The sequence below is a fragment of the Cygnus olor genome, chromosome 3 (assembly GCF_009769625.2).
Source record: "Cygnus olor isolate bCygOlo1 chromosome 3, bCygOlo1.pri.v2, whole genome shotgun sequence".
Classification (NCBI taxonomy): Eukaryota; Metazoa; Chordata; class Aves; order Anseriformes; family Anatidae; genus Cygnus; species Cygnus olor.
This window is the reverse complement of record NC_049171.1, coordinates 28,591,510-28,613,807: the sequence shown is the minus strand read 5'-3', so window position 1 is coordinate 28,613,807 and position 22,298 is coordinate 28,591,510. Positions and strand designations below refer to the sequence as shown.

General features: G+C 37.7%; 1 protein-coding gene across 1 annotated transcript in view; it reads left to right on the top strand.

Annotated features, from left to right (window-relative positions):
* The window catches only part of EYS (eyes shut homolog), an 856,207-nt gene that overhangs the window by 453,948 nt on the left and 379,961 nt on the right, over positions 1 to 22,298 (top strand). The window contains exon 28 of the mRNA XM_040553008.1: positions 19,638 to 19,762. Within this exon, the coding sequence (XP_040408942.1) occupies positions 19,638 to 19,762 (125 nt within the window). The remainder of the gene's footprint in view (positions 1 to 19,637; positions 19,763 to 22,298) is intronic.

Here is a 22,298-nt window from a genome sequence, read left to right as displayed (position 1 = left end):
TGCTGGGCAGCAGACTTCCAGGCCCACTTAAAAATGAGGCAGTCTGGTTTCCTCAATCTGTGGGGACAAAGCATTTAGAGATTTTAACATCACGGGTGCTGCATATACACATTTTTTGTATCCCTCCTTTTTCTCCCTTTGTCCCTGCTTGACAACCAGATTTTATTACACACATTTTTCTACTGCTAGAGTAAAATCATCTTCATTACAGGGCCATGACAAATTGGACATGTTTATTTTTTTCCCCCTCATGTGAACTTATAGTATGTCTGAGGAATGACTTGCTTTTTTTTTTAATTAACATGTTCTGAAGCACTGCAAGTGAGGGAAATGATCCCCTCACATGATTAAGATCTGAGGAAGTTACAGATAAATTAAAAGTGCCTTAAGAAAGGGTCATGTAACTTTGCTAATGAATATTTGTGATAGCTCTCTGAATGCCAAGAAAGAATGAATAAAGGTAGAAACAATCAGGCAAATCAAGCCTTCAAGTATAAAGGTGATTGTAGTTCCTGAGTACTTAATCATGAAATCGTAACTTTCAGTATCACTTTCTATGCAGAAAGTCTTGCGTAACTTAATAGGCAAGCTTTTCACTTCATCAGATGTGTGCATTTAGTATTGTGATTTGAGCTGTGGCATGTGGTAGAAACGACTGAAGACATGAGAACTGTCCTGTTGTGCCATGGGGTGGGATTCAGTTGTTAGACAGTGTCGTGATCCAGTGTGGTTATGGGCAAAGGGGAGCACAGAATACACAGAGGAACCATGAACTAGTTTTATTAGTCCAGTGGTCTGAACTATCCAATTAATATGGAAAAAAAAATTAGAAATGCGGTTAAAGTTGTTAAGTAAAACTTTCTTAGTACTCGCCTAAAAAGTAGTTGGGTCAATATAGAGCTAGTGTCCTTCTGCTGTTAATGGCACAAATCCCATTTAATGGAGTTGTTCAGTACAGTTGGAGTTTCTCTTCTGAATCTGAACATCCAGACAGGGTAGAAAATATGGTATGGGACCTCTGGGAAAGCTGAGCACTTCTGGAAAAGTAGCAGGAAACTGCAGAGAATTCATTAGATTGCATAAGCTACCACTTGATATCTGTGTCGGCAACCAAATCCCACTCATAACACTACAGGTAGCAACCAAAGGTTAGGTAACAAAAATAAGCAGAAGACACTACACTCTGCAAATGGTGAGAATGAAGCCTTCACCGCAGAGTATAAAGGAAGTTCTAAACAGAGCTTAACAAGTTGAGTGCACAAAGTTGAGTAGATAATGGAGATGTTCAGGTTTGCAGTTGTGGTTTTAGGTAAATAAGGATTTGTAAAGAGTCTACATCTGACTTCTAAAAGACGGCAAAGGAGTTGCATTGTACTACAACTGTTTTGAATGGGCAGGAGAGGATTAATGTCAAAGGTGCTGAAAAATGATAGGATAAGATGTATAATGTATTATTTCCATTACTAAATTTTACCAACTTAGTTCTTGACTGAGCACTCCCTAATGCCATCTTTATGCTAACACTTATCCTATACATTTCTGAGGAAGGGGAAGGAGGAGACAGGTGGGGTAGGAGTCCACTTCTTAATTTAAATTTGGAAGTGGAGACGATCTGTTGGTGACAGAGGCATTGGTAGCTTAGCACACATTGTCATCAGTATTTGTAAGATACCAGACCATGCAAAGAAGGCGTAGGTTTTCCCTTCTTTTATGCTGTAGGTGTGCTTGCTGAGGAAATATCCTGTGCCAAAGAAAAAGACAAAAGTGAAGTAATGAAAAAAAAGTCACATTATTCACTCAATCTCACTTAGAAAGTGCAAGTACTGATTTCTCCTAAATGTTCTTTTTTGTCTTTAGTATCTATTTTAGTTTTCTGCTTTTATCAATTGTTGTAATGTCTGCATATTTTATGGAAGGTTTATATTAATAACAAAGTCTAGAGAATTTTTGTTACTGTACAGGATCATGCAATGTTAAAACACTGAATTGTTCAGCAATTACACATAATAAGCAGAAAAACAACATTCTGGTTCGTGTGGAGAGCTCTTGTTTAGAAATATGTTCTTGTTTCATCCCCATTGACGTCTATACACTCTGTCCAAGAGGTTGGCATGTAGTACTGTTCTACATTATCCTTCCATGGTCTTCTTGAATAAAGCAATAAATACATGCTAAAAATAGTGCGGTAAGTACTATGTTTGCACTCAAATGCTCTCATCTATTTTTCCACTATTTTCTTCTATTGTGTCAAAATTGTTTTCATCTCTCCAAGAATTATTATGGCCTTGTCCAGCCTTTCAAAGAGATGCTCCATCTATTTCTGTGGGGATGCTTTTTTTAGGTGTTTTAACTACATTGATGGTAATCAAATATGTCCCTTGATAAACTGACTTGACAGCGTTGTTCTCTACTACTATTAAATGGAGCTGTATGCTCACCTAAAATGGCTGCTGTGGAGAAATTGCTGTGGATGCTAGTAACCTGGACAGATTGCAGTATCGTTTGATCATGCTTCTGGGGAATTTAAGGTAACAGTTCTGCCTTTAAATGAGTTGCTCCTAGCCATTAGAGACATTTTTTATATATTATGGTTTCTCCTTGCTAAGATAGTTTGCCGGCACTTCACCCTCACCACCATGGGAAAGCTTTCAGTGCATTTCTCTTCAGCCAAAGAAACAGTAGCAGTGACTGGTCATGAAAGAGTAGCATCTCTTCTAGGTGATAGTGTTGCTCCATTTTCTTAAATCACTCTGGTTTGGGTAAGGACAGGGTTTTTGTCAGAATGTTTTCAAATCTCATCCTGCTTATTACTAGATTTGCTCAGCAAAGCCTTTAGATAAAAAAAGAAGGAGGGAAAAACTGGGAAAAAAGGTTCAACTGAATTTTAAATCTGCTTGCTTCACTCAGTATGCCATATCAAACTTTGGTGCACAGTGTGCACAGGAAATATGCTTTATATACAAGTCCAAGAATTTACTGTTGGACTAACTGGGATCTTAACAGTTTTGGCAAAGAAGTATTATCAATCTGGTTACAAAAGCACTAACACTTACATGTAAGTTACCCAATTATTATAGTCCCATCACAGTAATACTGGTAAAAGCCTACACACAAACTTTCTGCTTTCACTGGTGACTGTCAGGAGGTCAAGGTTAGTCACCATCCTGAACCCTTTGCCACGAGAATGTGGTTGGGGCTTTCTTCCTTCTCATAATAAATAGGAGCTATTTTTAACCATTTTCTTAAGTTCTATGTTTTGCTTCTTTTTGTATTTTTGTGTTACATCTGCATTTGTTATTAAGCATCTGACACACATAAAACACAGGCTAGTCTCTTGTTGCTCCTAAAGCCAGTTTCACTCAGCTGCAAATATATCATTCCTTTAATGATCAGTAGTTAGTCAGCGGTGATTATTCAGAGCCTTGATCTGCCATCCCGTGTTTATGTTTTTCAAAGCCTCTTCTGTTACCCAGTGCTGGTGTTCCACAATGCCACCTAATTTATTCTGCATACAATGAGCTGTGACACTGGAATGGCACTTGTTGCCACTATCTGTTACTCACAGAGCTATATCAGAATTACTTTAACAAGAAGCATAACACCACACAATTGTACAAAGATAAGCAAAACTCCAGCAAATTAGATAAGTCTGCCAGAGTTAAAAAGCTAAAGCAGGGCTCCAGGCAGGCTTAAGATGAGTCCAGACAAATCATGCCTGATAATCCCCTGTCCAGCCACCTTGCAGTGTTAGCACAAACCCTGTGGTTTCTCCTTCAGCAAGACCATGTCTATTGAGCTGAAAGACTACAGAAGTGAGACACACGGAACAAGCTGCATCGATGCCACTCGTAAAACTGAGAATGCATTCTCCAACAGAACTTTTTTACATTCGCTTGCTTTCCAACCATCCAGATTCTGAGTGGCTGACACTGGGAATCAGCTGAGACAAGCGCTACGAAATTATCTCTGGGGACCCTAACAGTAAGCTAAGTGGGGGCAGGGAGCTTGGTCTTGGCAGTAAATGGTAGGCTGCTAAGGAAGTGTTCACAGTCTTGCATTGTGTATGTGTTAGCAGAGTTGGGAAGTACGGAGGATTCAGTACTGGCAAACCTATACTAACAAAAGTAGTAAAGAATGTTTTATATCAGGAGGGATATCTCTCTGGTTAGCATCTCTTCTCTCCTCCTTTAATGTTTATGAGCTATTCACTTGTATTATAAGCTGGTATACACAAAGGAGTTGAAGTTAAGCGCCTACAGTGAAGGAGCATGAAATGTTGGCTGTGATTTCTCACATCAGATCCCATAGTGATTCACAAAAGAAAAGTAAAGGAACAGCATGACAAAAAAAAAAAAAAAAAGGCAAACACACAACTGAGGACCTCAGCTGTGATACAAATCAAGAAGTACCAACCTCTGTTGTTGCTGACAAAGATAATTCAGTTAAGGGGTGAAGTTCTGGGAGTAAGTTAACCTGAAGTCCCATTTACTTGAGCAGAGTCTGCAGGCAGTGTCTGGACGTGCAACAACATAGCCTTCTGGCAGGCTTTGAGGCAATGTGAAAGGACTCCAGCTCCACAGAGCGCTCGTACTTTGTACTTCAAATTCAGAAGCAGGAGTATTAAAGGAGTACTATCTGGTGGATTTTAAGACCAGAGCCTTGAACGTCAGTTGTGCTTGTTGCTGTTCTGTTTACATGCCCACCCAGTAGTGATGCCAAGTGCAAATTCCAAAAGTGCAAATGCACACCCCCAGCCAGCCACACTGATCAACGCAGCACTGCCTTTACATGTGCCCACGGAAATGCACCAGTACTCACACAGATGTGATCAGCAAGAACTGCCTCTTCCTATTCTTCCTCCTTCCCTGCTGATGGCCCTTCATTTAAAGTTCTGTAGTGTTTTGCACATCCCTACTGTCCCCTTAAAAAAGAAAGTTTTACACAGACCCAAATTCCTCCTCATATATCCTGTAAGAAGCTTGTTGTTTCCTATCACATGTATGATAATGCTGTTTTCTTTCTTGTTAAAAAGTTATGGTTGAACCTCTCCTCCGTTCTGCTCCACTGGTTCCTTTAATGCCCCATCAGTCAGTGACCTGAGACATCTTGTGTTTGTTGTCTTCTCAGTTATCTATTGTTCCTTAGGGTTTGTGTCACTGTTTTGATTGGTACTTTTTTTTTCTTTTTTCTTATGATGAATAGCTTTTAACCAGATGACCATACAAACCAGGTATCCTTACATTCCAGGTGTCCTTAAGGAATTATGTGACTAAACCAAGGAAAAACAACGGGTTGGATTTAGCTTTGAGATGTGCCCTGTTGCAAAAAGCCTCCTGTGTCTAGAGCAACATCTTTGGTAACTTAAATGTAACAGAAAAGCCAATTTCCAAGAGTAAGTTTCTTTTCAGTGAGAATTTTATAATCCAGTGTACTCCTGTAGATTTCTCCCTCAGGATAGCTTTCAGCTTGGAACAGTGAGTGCTTTGCATCTTTAGGAAACAAAAACAAACAGTACTTGTCTATAATTTGCAACTTTTTAAAAGAGAATACTTCTCATGAGCAATATTTGTAGATTCTGGCTATTTATAAGCAGGGAAGAATTTTAAGTGCAGAGATACTCAAAGTAATTGAGAAAGCTTAGAGAGCAAACAAGTAAATGAGTTTTTTAGCTAACTAGCTTTATAAATACAAAATCTCACTACTGATACAATAGTCCAGGGAATATAATGCTAACAATGAGATCCACCTTGCTGAAATCTGCTACGCAAAAGATAGGCTCTGTGTGAATGTGTTGTAGAGCTTGCGAGGTAGGCTAGATGTCTGAAGTAGTGTGAATTGCCCTCTGGAAGCGCCAGCATCCCCCTGGTGAATGTGGGGAGATCTGAGATGAGTGGTTGAGTGTAGGTGCTGACATTTTCGATTACCAGAGTATGTCCAAGACGAAGCTGTAGATGGAATGCAAGATGCCCCATCAGAGGTTTAAAGCATTCAGAGGAGGAGAATGGCCTTTTACGGACACAGAAAAATCTGGGCTTGTGACCATGAGCCAACTATCCAGACAACTGTATTGAAGACAAAGATAGATGTTGCCACTCTATTTCAAATGTTTTGGGGTCTGTATGGAGGCCTGTAGGCACTCTGGGACCTTCATGGTTTGTACACTGCTGTTCTTCCCTGGGATTTTAATTCTATTATCTGTGAGATGGGAAAGAATGCACAGCATTTGTGGTTCTGCAGCTTTTCTGTGAAGTGAATGCTTACATTGCAGTCCCTTGATCATGTACCTCTGCCCTCCCTTCATGATGGGTACAACGGATCAGTGGAAGTTACTACTGGTAGATAAATACATGCACATACATATATATCCTTACAGGTGAAACAGTCAGCTTGCTGGCTGCATCTTGTATCTCTCTCTAGAGGACATATATCTGTATATGACTACTCTTTCTTTCTTAAGTGCTTCTCATGCACATCTGTCCGCACCCTGTGGAAGTTTACCTTTTCATTTTGTTGTTTAAGTCTACTGCTGTATATTTGAAAATTCAGGGAGGCCTCAGAGAGTCTATAGAGAATTCCAAGGATAGTTCATTGTATTGCTTAAACAAGCATTTTAAAGGATCCTTAGAAATTCTGAAATTGGCAAAAAACACTTTGCCTTTTTGAGGGGTTGGGGAGAATGTTGCTACTTTTCCAGAGAGGATGAGGTAGACAGCTGACATGTGGAGTTAATCTCAGCCTCTTACAACAATTAATCTATCTTTTGTGTTCAGGAGTAACAAATTTCTCATGTTTAAGAGACAAACATCTATTGAATCAGTTACTTCTTTCTTTTAGAAAGGGATTGAGGATATATTTTACTTTTGAGGAGAAGATATTTTAAGCATGCAATAGAGTACTGATAGAGGACATTTTCAAATGTAGGAGTCTAACATTAGGAACTCATCTAAGAGGATTTTCAGAGTTAATAAGCTCTCTAATTGCTGTTGTTTTCTTAAGATGAAAGCCAGAGAGTTTGGAATGCTTAATGTAAATCATCAGTTAGTTAAATTTTGTCCTGCTGTTTTGAGGACTTACTTTCAGAAATTGAAAGCATCTCTAATTTCAGTTAAAACCAGTGAGAGCTATTCGTGATTTGAACTATTGAAAATCCAGCATCAGGGTTGAAGAAAAAACTTAGAACTTCTGTTTTTCTTGCTTGTTGATTTTGGCAAAGACAGAATGAAACTGGAGAAAGAAGGAAAAACTTAATTCCAAATGGAAAACACTTTGTAAAAGTTATTTAAGATCGGTAACTCAACACTTCAAGAATCTCTTTTTCATTATAGAGGGTTCCTACAAGCAAGCTCAGGATAAGTCTTCCATAAAGAGATGTGAGCTCTGCTTCAGACGTTTGAAACTGAAGGAAGCCGTTATTCAGTGAGAGTAAAGAGTATTTTCTGCAAAAGACAACACACTTCAAAGATTAATGCAAAGCCTTTTATAAGATAAAGATTTTATGACAGCATAGGAAAGAGTGGGGGAAATATCACAGAAACAAGTAATAGAGAGTGCGAGAAATAGATCTTTCCATAAACAGTAATGGAAAAGAATGAAGTTTGCAGTGCCCTAGAAATTATGATGCCATTTTCAGTAACTTGGTAAGAAGAAAGATAAATGTTATCAATGCTGCTTAGATGAAATTATTCTTCGTAGTATATTAAATATTCAGAGAAGTAAACTCTCAGAGGATGACAGAACTTCACTATTATTCCCCTCACTTGTTCAGAAGCAGGTCTTTGAAATCACTTGATGTTTTCCAGCTGAGTTCTAAGAATTGTTTTTAAACAACTTTTTGGTTAAGATATAGCTGAGTCTGTAAATAAGATGTATACATCACTTCTTATGTCGTTCCACCATCTTTGAATTTCTCCTAATGTTGTTTCATTATCTTTGGGAGACTGGGAAGAAGGTGGTGCAAACAAAAAAAAATCCATTTTCTGTCTTGGCTGGAATGGGCTAATGGCCGTTTTGTCTACATTCATCCTGATTTAGTTGCTGTTCCATCACCAAGAAATCTCTGAGACACTTCAAAGTAGTGTTTTTAAGTGGATCTATGTAAAACTATGAATTGAAAACTTCCAGTTTGGTATGTAACACAGTTGCTTAAGGAGCCAAAGAAACCAAAGAAATTGGATAAATAAATGTTTTTTTATTATTATTATTATTTTTTCTGATATTAAGCTGGATTTTATGTCCATGATTGAGTGCCTGAATAGTACAGAAAGATGACAGAACTGGTGTTAGGAGAGTTTACATCAGCTAAGGTCCTGTTTTAACATATATGTTCATGTACAAGAACAAGTAGTTAAAAGCCCAAAAAGACTTCAGTTTGAAGGATTGACCAGATAGATAACGATAGCTTTTCTGTGTAGGAAATCTGAGTGCAAATCTGGATTATGTTAGCAAACAGCTGAATGTTGGCTTTACATTAGTCCTACATGGACACGTGCGCGCACACATGCATGCACACACATTTCCAATTGGGTAGATTAATAAAATAAGGAAAGGAGTGTGTTAACTCTAATATACTTTCATCAAGGCACAGCCATTCTGGTTGCTTGCTGTATTCCTTCTAGCCTGAGCTTCCACTGATTAACCTTTTTTATAACATTGTCACACCCCACCGACTGTGATTTAGCAAGTACGTAATTTATCACTTAATACGAATGTCCATGATAACCACAGTGGGAGATTTTACTGGCAGTAAAATCTGCTTTTTCTCTCAGGGAAAATAAAGCATGCATCCAAGTGGACTGAAGAAGTTTAAAGTCTCTTATGATGAGGATTACTGCAGGAGCGCTACTGATAGTAGGAGAGTGACCTTAAAAAGAACAGAACTTTTTATTACCCAGTGTGTAGGATGTGTTTTGGTTGTCCTGAGACATTGTGTGAGAATAAAGACCCTTATTGGCCAGATACTTTTATAAATAAAATTAAGTGTCCTGAGTAGCTTTGTGTATCTGGAGTAGTAAAAAAGTAGTTTTGCTTAGCACACATTGCACTCTTATTATTATAGTCAGGAATAAAGCTCTAAATATAGTAATATGGTCCTTACAGCTCTGCATTGCTTCCTTCGCCCCCCCTCCCCACACGAAGTAATAATTTCTCTATTTTATTAACTCTTTTTTTTCAAGCAAAGTAGGAAGCAGAAAAGCTGCAGAGCTTCTAGCTCCAATCCGGACAAAACTACCTGTTTTGTCTAATTTGTATTTTTTGCTAATCTGTTGTGATCTGCTACATGCAACATCCCTCCTCTGAGAAGAAAGACACCTTGCACTAGTGTATCTAGCATGGTATGCCAACAGGGGCACTTTTCCTGTCCAAGAGGACAAAGAGCAAACTACTCCTGTTTCTTTCATTCCCTGCAAAGTGTTGATTTATCAGTTCACTCTTCCTTACATTTACCCCTTAGGCATTTATATGCAGTAGAGGTGGGGCCAAAAACCAGCAGTAAATGTCTGATGTCTCTAAACCAGTTTTGTAAGCCTACTGTAAGTTCTGATTGGTAGTGAAAATTTGGAGCTGTTAAAAGTGAACATAAAGTGGCAACCTCATGGTTTGTAGCTCCTATTCTAAAATCAGTTCTCCAAGAGACTGGAAATATTAATTGCCCTTTTAAAATGCATTTTACCTTTGCAAAGCTACATTCTAGAGAAACAGATGATGAGCATGGAGAAGCTCATGACTACAAAAATCAGAGTAAAGATTTGAGCAAACAAGGTCTGTCCCTAGATCTCTTGTACTATGTATGCGACTCCTCTTTTCAGCTTCATTTTTCTGTAATAATCATTGAATGGCTTCTCCCATAAAGTAAGAAAGGCAGGCAAAAGATGACTTTTGCTATCTTGGGCTATAAATATCTAGGAGGCACTCTGATGCTAAAGTAATGGGAACATAACTGTAGATGAATAAATGGAAGAAAGCTCTCTAAAATCAAATATATACACTCAAGTGTGTTATTACCAAATTTCTTCTTTTTGATTCCCACTCACTATTCTTTAAAATAGAGCTAACATTTCCTGACAACCGTGGAGAGCTTTAATTTATTTTTACGTCATTCTAAGCAAAATTTTACTTCAGAGGTAAATAAATGTGCTCCATTCTTGACAGTGTCTCCAAGGAGAATTCAGAGGAGAGAAGGAAAAAGAAAAAAAGTAATGTGATATATTAGACTTGTAGTTTGGAGAAAGCTTCATTGTATTGTCAGTATTCTAAAATTAACAGTCACAGTATCACCTTCGGCAAGGAAAGGATTTTGGAGAAAATAGTCTGAGAAAGGCTCTCCTGGGAGACTTCTGTAAGTTCCCTGCTTGCTGCTTTCTGAAATTCTTTCCATAGAAAGATGCTCCAAAGTACAGCAAGAGAAACAATTTTCAGTAGCGTTACTGACAGTAAGGCAGCTGACACACATTACTTTGAGTCCTCGGCCTCATGCAGGTGATCAGGTTAACCCACCCGTGAAGCCACAGTAACAACGAAGCTCTGTGGTGATCCACTGTGGGATCCTAGAAATTGCTAAGAGTCCATACACACATGCACACAAGTATGGGAAGTCTTCAAAACGTGTGTGTGTTTGTTTGTGCTTGTTTGTTCCCTGTTACCTTCCCTCCTCCTCCCTCCCTCCGATCACTTTTCCAAAATTTCAAAGCAACGGAAGACTTTAAAAGTTTGCTATGTAACCTACATGCTGGTTGAATAATCTGCTGCATCTACAACCTTCAGACAGATTACCAGATAGCAGATAACTCATCTGATGTGAAACCTTCATTTTTTAGTTTTTCATAGGGAATCGCTGTATCTGACCTTGATGTTGTAAAAGTTCAAAAGTTGTGGCTGCAAAACATATGTGGACTCGTTTCCTCAAAGAGGAACTCATTATGCTGCCTGTCCTGCTCCCAGATTTTTAGTGTTACTTGAAGGCCTTGGTAAAATTCACTGTGAAAGTTATTTGAAATGAATGATGCAAAGCTTAGAATAGTGAAAAGATCTGGAAGAAAGGTTTCCCAACTGAAGGAATTTGGCCTTAGAATTTATTTCTAAAGCACTGAGGTGTCAGTGGGATTTTGTCATTGTTGGGTAATTATAAAAGCTTCCTCTCTGAATCCTCTGTCAGGGTCACAGTAGCTTCCCCTTAGCTATTGGTATTGCTTTCAGAAAAATATCAAAAAGTTTCAGTAACTTCATAAATGAGATTAAGAATGGTCTAAAGGAATCTACCACCAATAGTTTTGTTCTGTGAATCAAAGTAATTTTATAGTTATGGACTGTCAAAGGATGAAAGAGAAGCAAGCATTATGGAGTGAGAGCACCATCAGTATCGGTTAATTTTGGAGACAAAGTTTCTTTGCAAATATTGCTATTTTAGATGCCCTGTGATGTTGTGTTAATGGGCAGAAGTGTACAGGTCTAGTGGCTCATAAATTTGTTTTGACAGTTTATATTAGTATCAGTCATGGAATCACAGAGTGGTTTGGGCTGGAAGGGACCTTAAAGATCACCCAGTTCCATCCCCCCTGCCATGGGCAGGGATGCCACCCACTAGATCACATTGCCCAGGGCCTCATCCAACCTGGTCAACGAGGTTCAACTAGGGCATTATGAAAAATAGAAGGGGGAAAAAAACGTTGTCACCAAAGGATGCTACTTAGCATTGTGTCATAAAATTTCTTCTTTTATTATGGAGTATGCTTTTAGTACAGATTGATTCATGATGAAATTCTTGCCATATTACTGTTTCCTGGGATGGGTTCTCAGCAGGGTTCTATGGAGCTGTGAAGGAGCCTGATCTCTGTCTTTATTAGCGTAAGTAACAGTAATACTTGAAGTAGGGCAGTAACTTGAGAACTGCAGTAGTTACGTAGAAATCTGTGGCAAAGCTTACAACTTTGTGGTGGGTTGAATGTGGCTGGCTTCCAGACACCCACTCATCCACTCTCACACTCCCCCTCCTCAACAGGATGAGAGGAGAAAATAAGATGGAAAAGCTCAAGAGCCAAGATAAAGATGGGCATATCACTTACCAATTACTTTCACAGGGAGGAGGACTCACCTTGGGGAAAATTAATTTAATTTACTGCCAATTAAAAATAGAGTAAGGTGGTGAGAAGCAAAGATAAAAAGTGGAACACCTTCCCCCCACTCTGTCCTTTTTCCCAAGCTGAGTCTCACTCCTTCATTCCCGGCTCCTCCACCTCCCAGCCCAAGCGGTGCAGGGGAGGCAGCGCCAAGAAGGTACTTCAGAGACAAATCACTCCACGGCAAAGCTGTCCCTATCATCTGCTGTCACCCACTGGAAAACTGACAAATATGATGAATAGTTAATTAGAGTTTCAAGTTTATAAAACGTTACATGGAGAGTAAAGGAAATAAAGAAAATAATTACAATAAGTACTTTTAATTGGTAAGCTGCTGAGAAAACAACCCACATCCTTTCACTGTAGTCATTTGGATGGTAAAATGAAAAATGTCAGGAGCCTGAGGCGTGCGTTTTCTTGCTGGTCAAGCCCATAAAATAGGCTGCTCGTGGATGTCTAGCAGTGATTTACTTTAGGATTATATTTCACCACTTTTTTTCTTAAGAGGCCGATTTAATAATAATGATTACAATTTTTAGATCAACATCAGAATAAATACCTTGAACAAATCTCTGTACTACCCCTCTCTTTCATGGAACATCAGTGAAAGCTGAAAACCTTATATCCATTTTGCTTTATTTATGGATTTTAAGAATAAACTCTGCAAGTCACTTATCTTTTAAAGCTGGAGTTACCATGAAAAGAACCGAAAGAGTAAAGGGAAATTAATTACTTTTTAAAGACATATTTCATATGTAATGGAAAAGTAATCTCTGGGGAAAAAAAATAAAAATAAGAAGAGTTTTCGGTTCTGTGTATCTGATTGAGGGGAGCTGTTCAAGTTACAGTACTAGAGCCATTGTATAACGTGATGACATTACTGGAGGTATGCATTCATTGACGAGGCAAGATTTTTTTTAACATGTATATTAGCAATACAGATAATGTGTAGGTGGTTAGTAATATAAGAAATAACACACAGACGTTAGGGCAGCAAAGTCTGAAAGGAAAAGATCTGGAAATTCAAAACTTTATAAACAACACAATGTAACTTGCAAGTGAAATAGATTTCATTTTCTCAAAGCAGCATTGGTAGGGTTGGGAATTTTGCTTGCTCCTGTACTTCTTGCAAAATAATAATTTCAGCTGAATAAAATGATGTTCATCTCTTTTGTGTTTCTTGTGAATAACCTTATTTAAAGGACCAAAACCAATATATTGGCTTCCACTAAATTGGAACTTAGGATCCAAAATGTTGGCTGCTAGGGAGTGAAGCATGATAATGATTGCAAATGTATTTCCACCATAGATGGAATAAATAAATGGAATAAATACATTCTGAAAGCTTTAAGAAAACATGTTGAAATAGATCTGTATATTTACAATGAATCAGTCCCCTTCTTCCATCTCTCTCTGAAATTAAAGAGGTTCTGAAGAAGTTCGTTGTGTTAATACTGCTCGGGAAAGTCAAGCCTCAGTAGTTCTAAGTAAAACTGGTGCATTTCTTAGGAAACATCTCTAGTAGACCTGAGGATGCTCAAATTATCTAGTTTTTCTTGCTTTTCCTTTTTTTACTTTCCAAGCTGGCATGTGAGCATTGATTAAATGAATGATAAGGTCCATGTTTGATTGATTTTTCACTTTTTTAATTTAGAAGGTAAAACTTTCTATCACATTTTAAGTTTAGAATTATGGCTGAGATAATAGAGGTCTGATTCCAGTGGAAGTTAAAAAGGAAGAAGTTGCCTCGCAAATGTCAAGGCACCTTGTGGTTCAAGATGATTAAAACTAAACTGTTTGCTATATGAATCCCAAGGTGCTGCTATATCTCAGCTTCCATGACATTTAGCCAGTGACTTTTCATAGCTTGTTAATAATGTATAGCGATCCCAGTATAAATTTGCAGTGACAGAGCTGGCCTGTTACTGTAGAGCAGTTAACTAGATTTATTTTGGACAGAAAATGCAGATTTGAAAATGCAGATTTTGACTAATGTCAAAAGAGATTGCACATTTACAAGACAATTTTACCCAAGACAGTTGCTCAGGAGAGGTGCTTTTCACATTGATCTATTATTCTGTCTGAAGTCCTAATTACCAAACCAAGAAGTATTAACAAAACATTACCCTACTCATCAAGATTAACACTCATGAAGAAAAATTGATGTCCCAAACAAATTCCATAGTGTGGACTGGTCCATAAAATTAATTTATTTTACTAGGTTGAATGAGTCAAATAGACAGGTAAAGGTTACACCATAAATGCTCTCTCATAAGTACAATTGCTGTAAATCATTGCTCCCGGATAAACCTAATACTTCTGTGTTGTAGAAACCATGTTTTTTTCTGAACCTTATATCTCACAGATATACAAATTATTCATAAGCTGTAAAAGGTCACAAGGCAGTTGAAGAAAGAGAGGGAGAGATGAGGAAAAGGGTACAGATAAAAAATAGACTCAAAGAACAATTAGTTACAAAACCGACTCAAAGACCTATGAGTTACAACAGGATATGAATTAGAGTTATAGGGAAAAAAATTGGTTGACATTTGGGTTCTTCAGATTTTCTCTGAGGCTAAAAGTTTACTCACATAGAATAAATTTTATTATGCAGCTGTGATTGTCACAGATCAAAATCCTTCATTTAAGCCTTTTAATAAATCATGAATTGATCACTTTGGAATTGTTTTAAATGAAGTATTTTGTATAGTAGAAACTTATGCATGCCAATAGCCATTAGAATGCAAAATTAACGTGAAGCAAAACTTTGACAAAAGTTACCACTGCTGCTTTTTTTTACAGGAGATTCACATAGGGCATCTTGGGCTTCTTACTGGTCTACCCACTGTTCATATGGAAACATGTCTGCAAAAATACAAATATTTTGGCAATCCCAAGATCTGATTAGGCTTAAATAGCTTCACTTCTGTATAAAACACTCAAACAAGTCTGTGAAGTTGTGAAGTCCACCTACCTTTTCTCTGTTAAATGTCACCTGGAGTACTGAGTTCAGCCCTGGGGCCCCAAGCCCAAGAAGGACATGGAAGTATTAAAATGAGTCCAGAGGAGGGCCACAAAGACGATAAAGGGGCAAGACCATCTCTTGCAAGAAGAAAGGCTGAGGGAGTTGGGGTTGTTCAGCCTGGAGAAGAGAAGGCTCCAGAAGACCTTATAGTGGCCTTCCAGTACCTAAAGGGGCCTACAGGAAAGCTGGGGAGGGGGTAATGGCTTTAAACTGAAAGAGGGTAGGTTTAGATTAGATATTAAGGAGAAATTACTTACTCAGAGGGTGGCGAGGCACTGGCACACGTTGCCCAGAGAAGCTGTGGATGCCCCATCCCTGGAGGTGTTCAAGGCCAGGCTGGATGGAGCTTTGAACAACCTGGTCGGGTGGGAGGTCTCCCTGCCCATAGCAGGGGGTTGGAACTGGATGTCGCTTCCATCCGAAACCATTCTGTGATTCTATGAAATATTTCCAATACTGATATAAATATGGAATTTGTTATTTGCATAGAGGTAGTTGCATAGTTTTTGTTGTTTATATAATTGCAAGATTTTTTTCAAAGACTCTTACATACATATACCACAAGACAATAAAGTAAGTTATCTTCTTATTTAGCATAATCTCCAGGAACAGAGCAGTTGGGATTCAGATTTTTCTACAGTTAGTGTTTTGTTTGATAATTGTTAATGTGAAAAACTATAGACAGTTGAGTTTATACTGAAGTGTGAGGAATCAATTCATCCTCTGTTGCCCTTTTAGTTTTCATCCCCCCAAAAGATCGTTACTTTGGTGAAGAGACATTGATATTCTTATGTTTGATCTGACATGCTCTGGACTAATAGAAGTATAACCACTTCATTCTCCCGGTGTCCATTCTGTGAATTTGTTATAAGTGTGTTTCTACCATATTATTAATTAACAAATCTTAATGTCTCTCCCCCCCCGCAAAAGAAAAAAAAAAGAAAAAAGAAAAGGTATCTATAATACAGGTGGGTTTTTTTATTTATTTTGGTAAATTTATACGCTGCATTTGTTGTGTTAATTATATTATTTGGTATGAAAAGTGGGAGTACAGGCTGGGATCGGTGTCATAAGGTGCAAGTGGTGCTGTATTAGAATGTTAAAAGTTATATGTAACAAGGGTTGCAATAATTTGCCCAGTCTGACCCACTGTATGGCAGGCCTTGGGGACATATACAGCACTTTGGGACAGGGCTACTTAAATCAGGTAGATGCCATTTTACCTGACCTTTGATTGATAAAATATTAAAAATGTTAAAATTTCCTGTAGTTCCGTAAATCTGTCAATAGAACAGTAGTGAATGCCTAAATTGCAATTTCACAGTACTAGCATCTGAGAATGTTTCTCAGGGCTTGATTCATCCAAGCGCCTGTAGCCAGCACCCTAATAACTCAGCCCTCTTTCTGTGTCTGTACAACTCCCTTAGGTTAAGAGGTCAATTCTTCACTCTACTAATGGGCAGAACCTGAGACAGCTAAGCCCTCCTCCTGAGTGAATCTTATTTCTTTTAGCTTGAACTGTGTAGTCAGACCAGCTGCAAGCTTGCAGATTGCCTTTATACGGTGTCCATTACAGGTCCATTCTCCAGCCCCTGTTACCCGGCTCCCTGTGCAATGCCCCTCTGAGTTTAAATGTCGTAGCTGTGTTTTGCAAAAAATAAATCAGTCTTCCACAAGCACAGACAGAGTCTTTGCTCCAGAGCTCTTTCTTTTATGACCTCTAGATGAACATGGCTTCATGGGTTTCCTAGATGTCTTGGGATTGATTTAAATATGAGATAGGTCTTAGCAGATGGAATTAAATTCTGAATACATCATTTTTTACATAAAATCAGCAATATTTTGCTGCTGCCTTTCAATGCTGAAAAATTGAACTTATGTTAATAACTTCACAAGTTTATAAGCTCAGCCATCGCAATGTATTATCTTTTTTATCAGAAGAGCTCTAAGAGTTATTTGCTGAAAATAAATATGCATTTATTTATAAAGGTACACCCTGTGGTTTTTTTTTGTTAAATAGTATTCAGTATGCAAGGTCTGAAGTGGTCATACGTTGATATGTAAGCTAAATGCCTCTTTTTCATTTGCAGACTGGTGATATCCCAAGCTCCACATACAACTGTGTTCCAAAGTATTCCATGAGGTTTAATGCCTTTATGCCATTTACAGCACAAGAACTGTTCTCCATATGTATTTACACTTTAGGGGACTGTTTTATTTACATTCTCTTGTTTCCATCCCTCCTAATCGTCAAAAAGAAATGACATAAGGGAAGGAGGAATGTGGAGAGCCAGAACAAAATATAAATATATTTAAAAAGGAGCAAGAATGAGGTGAAGTGAGAGCAAACAAAAATTTCAGAAATGATCAAAGTGCTTGTCATATCTTAAGAAGCATTAACTTCATTAACACTCGGTAAAACATAAAATTTATTGCAATTTTTAAAAAGTGATTTGGGAAAGTAACTGACATTAAGGTGATGTTTTGTGACTTGCAAATACTTACCGGTAGCATGCTTACCACTAGTGGTTTCATAATTGCTCAGAAACATTCAGTTAATAGAGTGCCTGCCTCTGCTGTCATCAGCATCATTTGTATCTAATTATGCTATCTGAACACAAGCAAACAACGTTGTGGTATTCTAGCATTAACAAAATAAGCAAGCAAACAAAAAAAAGCCACCTCAGTATCTGAAATACTTTCAATGTTCTTAAACACTCCGAGTTAAATGATTGACCTAGGAAAAGGAATGTGTTCTGCAGATTGATGACAACTCATAGCAAGTATACACATAGCCTATAAAAATGTGCCCACTAGAAGATGCCAACCAGAGATTTCTTAAAAAAGACCTTTAAACTTTTCTTCAATATTTGAGTTTTACACTCAGAAGAAAAAGCAAGCCCACTCACCTTATATATATGTAGGTATAGTTATTCTGTCAATAATTTTTACATAATATATATTCCAGTTTGTTTTACTCAGTTTTTGTTGGTTTTTTTTTTTTTTTTTTTTTGGTTTTGGTTTTTTAAAGCAGTGTCTACAAACGTACCATAGTACAAGGTTAAAGTTAGCTGTGTTTAAAAGTCCCTTTGTTTAGCTGTCATGTTTTTCCAGTAGTTGCCAACAGAATGTTAATTGCATTATATTATAAGCATTCATCTATCTGGTCATCCTTCCAATACTTAGGAGAAGTAAGAGAAGTTGCTCTTTTTTTTCTTTTTTTTTTTTAATATGACATATAGCTAGTGGAAAGACAAAGATATCTGCGGAAAATGTTTTAAACTTTCAGTGAGCAGAATCATCCTCTGCACCCCATAATCCCCTGAGTACAGAAGAATCCTAGGGTTATTAGAGCAAGGTATGGGAAGTTGGGTGCATTGAATCCAGTTCTAAATCAGATTTTGATGTTTGGCAATTAGAACATATATTGTACTATATTTTGCTTAATGTTTTGTGGCCAAAAAGCAATACAGGTCACCTCATGGCTCACTCACTCAGCCTCATCCATGGCTTTTCTCTCACACTTTATAATTAGATACTTCCAAAATAGTAATGTGTGCTTCAGTTTGAACATTTTCCAAACAGTATGCCAGCACTGTCTTCTGTAGCTGTTGTGGACTTTGGAAAATCTGTTCTGCTTCATTGTCGTGGTAGATTCCAAATTCCCATTACCCAGAGTGCATTCCGTATAAAGTGAAACAAATACGTTCTAACAGTCAAGGCAGAAATCAAAACATAATTACCAATACATAATGTAATGATTCGTCAGGAAGTGTTACATATACCTATTTGGTGATCCAGCCCCTTCTCTTCTACTTCAAAATCTGGAAAGCAAGCTAAATGCTGCAGGTACTTAGTTTTATCGATGTGTTTTGTATTCACCCCATGTGGTATCCTGAGGAGTGAGTGACGTGACTATTCTAATTTATTAAAAGGCAATCTGTTAATGTACTCATCTTTCTCTAAGTGGGGCATAAACTTTTATGTTCTTCATTAGAAACAAGAAGACATGCAAGATGTGCACTACCCAGCTGGTAACAGTAGTTTCTGAATACCGTACCTCATGTGAAATATCTGTGTACAACACATCTCAACATCTCTTAACAAGCAGTTTTCCAAACACAGACTGCAGTTACTTTGCCAATTAAACTATTTTAGTAGACAGTCTCCCAAAAGCACATTAAGAAAGGTTTTTATTTACTCACCATGCTAGAACCAGTAAACTGAAATTGAGACTGTTAAGTTTGGTTGTGATCCAAATACTATGGTTAAAATACAAAAAATTTGGACAGGTTTTGCCATCGTAAAACCCTAAAACATTACCAAGGATTACATTTTGAAACTTGGAAGAGTTGCAGTAAAATAAGGAAAAACAGAAAGGAATATTTGAGATTATGTGTTGTTAATGTACACAGATGTTATGAATTGTTTCCACACAAAGTATATTCTATGTAATGGTTTATGCATAATGTAACACGTTGTAATGTTATTTGCTTCAGGTGTCTTGCTGGATTTTCTGGACAGTTTTGTGAAATAGAAGTTAATGAGTGTAATTCATCACCTTGTCTACATGGTTCAACCTGTGAAGATCATGTCAATGGATACACTTGTAAATGTCAACAAGGTAACTGACATTTGACAGAGCAATCTTAAAGAATGATAGTTTTGAATTATCAGTGTTAGTACTGAGAAAGCTGGTAAAATATATCTGGTTCTTATATGTGTATAATCCATAAGGTACAAAAAGAATAACTATTCTTTGACAAGCGTTTTTGTATGAAATCTAAAGAGAATAAGCATGTCACAAAGTCTTAAAACAGTTCATTAAGAGAGTCTGAAAAATTATGTAGAGATGGGTTTATTATGTGTGGTCTTCACAAACGTAGCTTACAGACCAACCAGTAGGCACTGTATAACAACTAGATATTTAAACTATCTATGTGTATTAGACATTTTTTTTCTGCAGTCTTTTTAATAGATCACCAAATAATTTTCTTCATTCTAGTAGTCCGCTCATCTAATTTTTACATTGTTGAGTTAAAGGGTAAGGAAGTTTGGCAGGCCCTAAGCCCCCGTGTGTTCCAGCTTGTCTTCAGGTATCAAGGGGGCTGGGGGCAGCCGTCCTTAGATTCTGTGTGGTGCCCAATTTGGTGTTATAAGCCTGGTCGCATTCAGTATATTGTATATATATTATATATTATTATGATCACAGAAGCACAAATAGCACAATATCGCAGTACTATAAATCTGGTCACATTAATTATATTGAATAATCATGATCACAGATGCACAAATACACTTTGCACAATGCACTTTCAATCTAGTAAATGACTGGTGTAGTTTATTGAAGCAATGGGAATACAGGTTCCTTTGGATTGCTGGTGATAAACACCCTGTCTGCAAAGCACATGCAAATACCACGAATATGACAAACACACAACTGCACATGTGCTAACTTATTAAACAACTCTATAGAGGCTGTTAGGTTTCCCGGGGAAGCACTGGATATAACCGAGAGTTTGAATCTCACCCAATAGGTGTCCGTATGGGGTGGAAGTGGTGTCTTGCCTTGCATTTTCCTCTCTTGAGCCATTTTTATACTATTTTCTTATTTAGGAGGAGCTTGAGTGACTCTAGTCACACATGTCTGTTGTGCTTGGTACAAATTTTTCTTGCTTTTGTTTTAAAGGTATAGGCTCTGAGAAATTCAGAGCACGTGCTCAGTGAGGGGTGGTCGCACTTTGGAGGCAGGTAGCCTTTGGGATGGAGGTGTGTTTTGGCATTATAATGGGATTATAATGAGCAAAGTTCACCCAGAGGACATGATTTGGTTATCAGTTAGACTCAGATCTGGCCATGCAGTCTACCAGTTCCACAGTCACATTAGGTTCCCCATCCCTGCAGTGACAGCACAGACCCAGGCCGCGGTGTCTTCGCTCCACCCTCCGTGCTATATCACTTAGAGTCAACACACCAAGCTCCCCTCGTGTTACCAATACCTAAGGTTGCAGCTGTATTGCCAAGGGGACTATCATGGAACAGATTCCTTGCATACCTGCCACATTTCACCCTGGATGAACCTCCTCCTAAGAGGTGGACATACGTTTAGCCCCAATAAGTCACCTCCAGCAATTATTCCACATACGTATAATTATTTCCATGCTGTTTTTTCATTAAAAACAAACAACAGCAACACATCAGATTTTAGGTATGCAAGAAAGTATGCAAGCACGTGTGTATATAGCAAGTCCATATGTACAGTCTATTTAGTTATTTAATCGGTACTAAGGAAGGATATTTTAATGCATAAGACTAAAATGGAAGCACTTGTAAGGCAATCTATCTTTGGCTTACTAGGACCTTATTAATTTTAGGAATAAACTTACTCCCAGATGAAACTTTTTATAGCAACTTTTTTTTTTCCCTTATTGTCCAAGAGACACTCAGTAATCCATAAAGATGCTATACTCTTGATGTATGAACCACTGAGTGAAAAATTTCTTGAGTTCGCCATACAGAGGGCCAGAATTCACAATCATAACAGTCCCTTTTGATCTTCAAAGTTTGAGTCATCACCTGTCTTTGGTAGCATATATCTTTTTTCCTCTCGGCACTGTTGTACAATGGAAATTCCACCTGAATAAAACTGTACATCCCCTCAGGAAGCTCTGCCTATTACTAAATAAGGCCACATACCACTTCACCAGTACAGATGACTTAAAAGCTAGTAAGATGTATTTTTTGATCATTACTGTGCCTCATGTAGAATATATGGTCAAGTTCAAAATGTTTCTCCCTATTTTTAAAGCTACTGATAATGTAAGTATATTTGAATACAGACATTTTAAAATTGCTTACCAGCCAAGGGCTGTAACTGCTGCCTCTGTGCAACTTACATGGAAATGTTTGGTGTAAGCAGAAGAAGCTTTCTCTTAGGCGTTAGATCTCAGTCCTGCTGCTAACATGATTTAAACACATTTTAAGCCAAGTGTAAGCTGTTGTTCTTTTACCTTTGTTTAATAATAGCATTCTTTAGTATGGGCAAAAGATCTCTGTGTGGTTTCTCCACTAGGAACATAAACAGTGAAAGAATCACGTGTTAGGTATATATATATAATGGTTGAATACCTTTTCTGTTTAATTAATGTGGTAGTATCTTT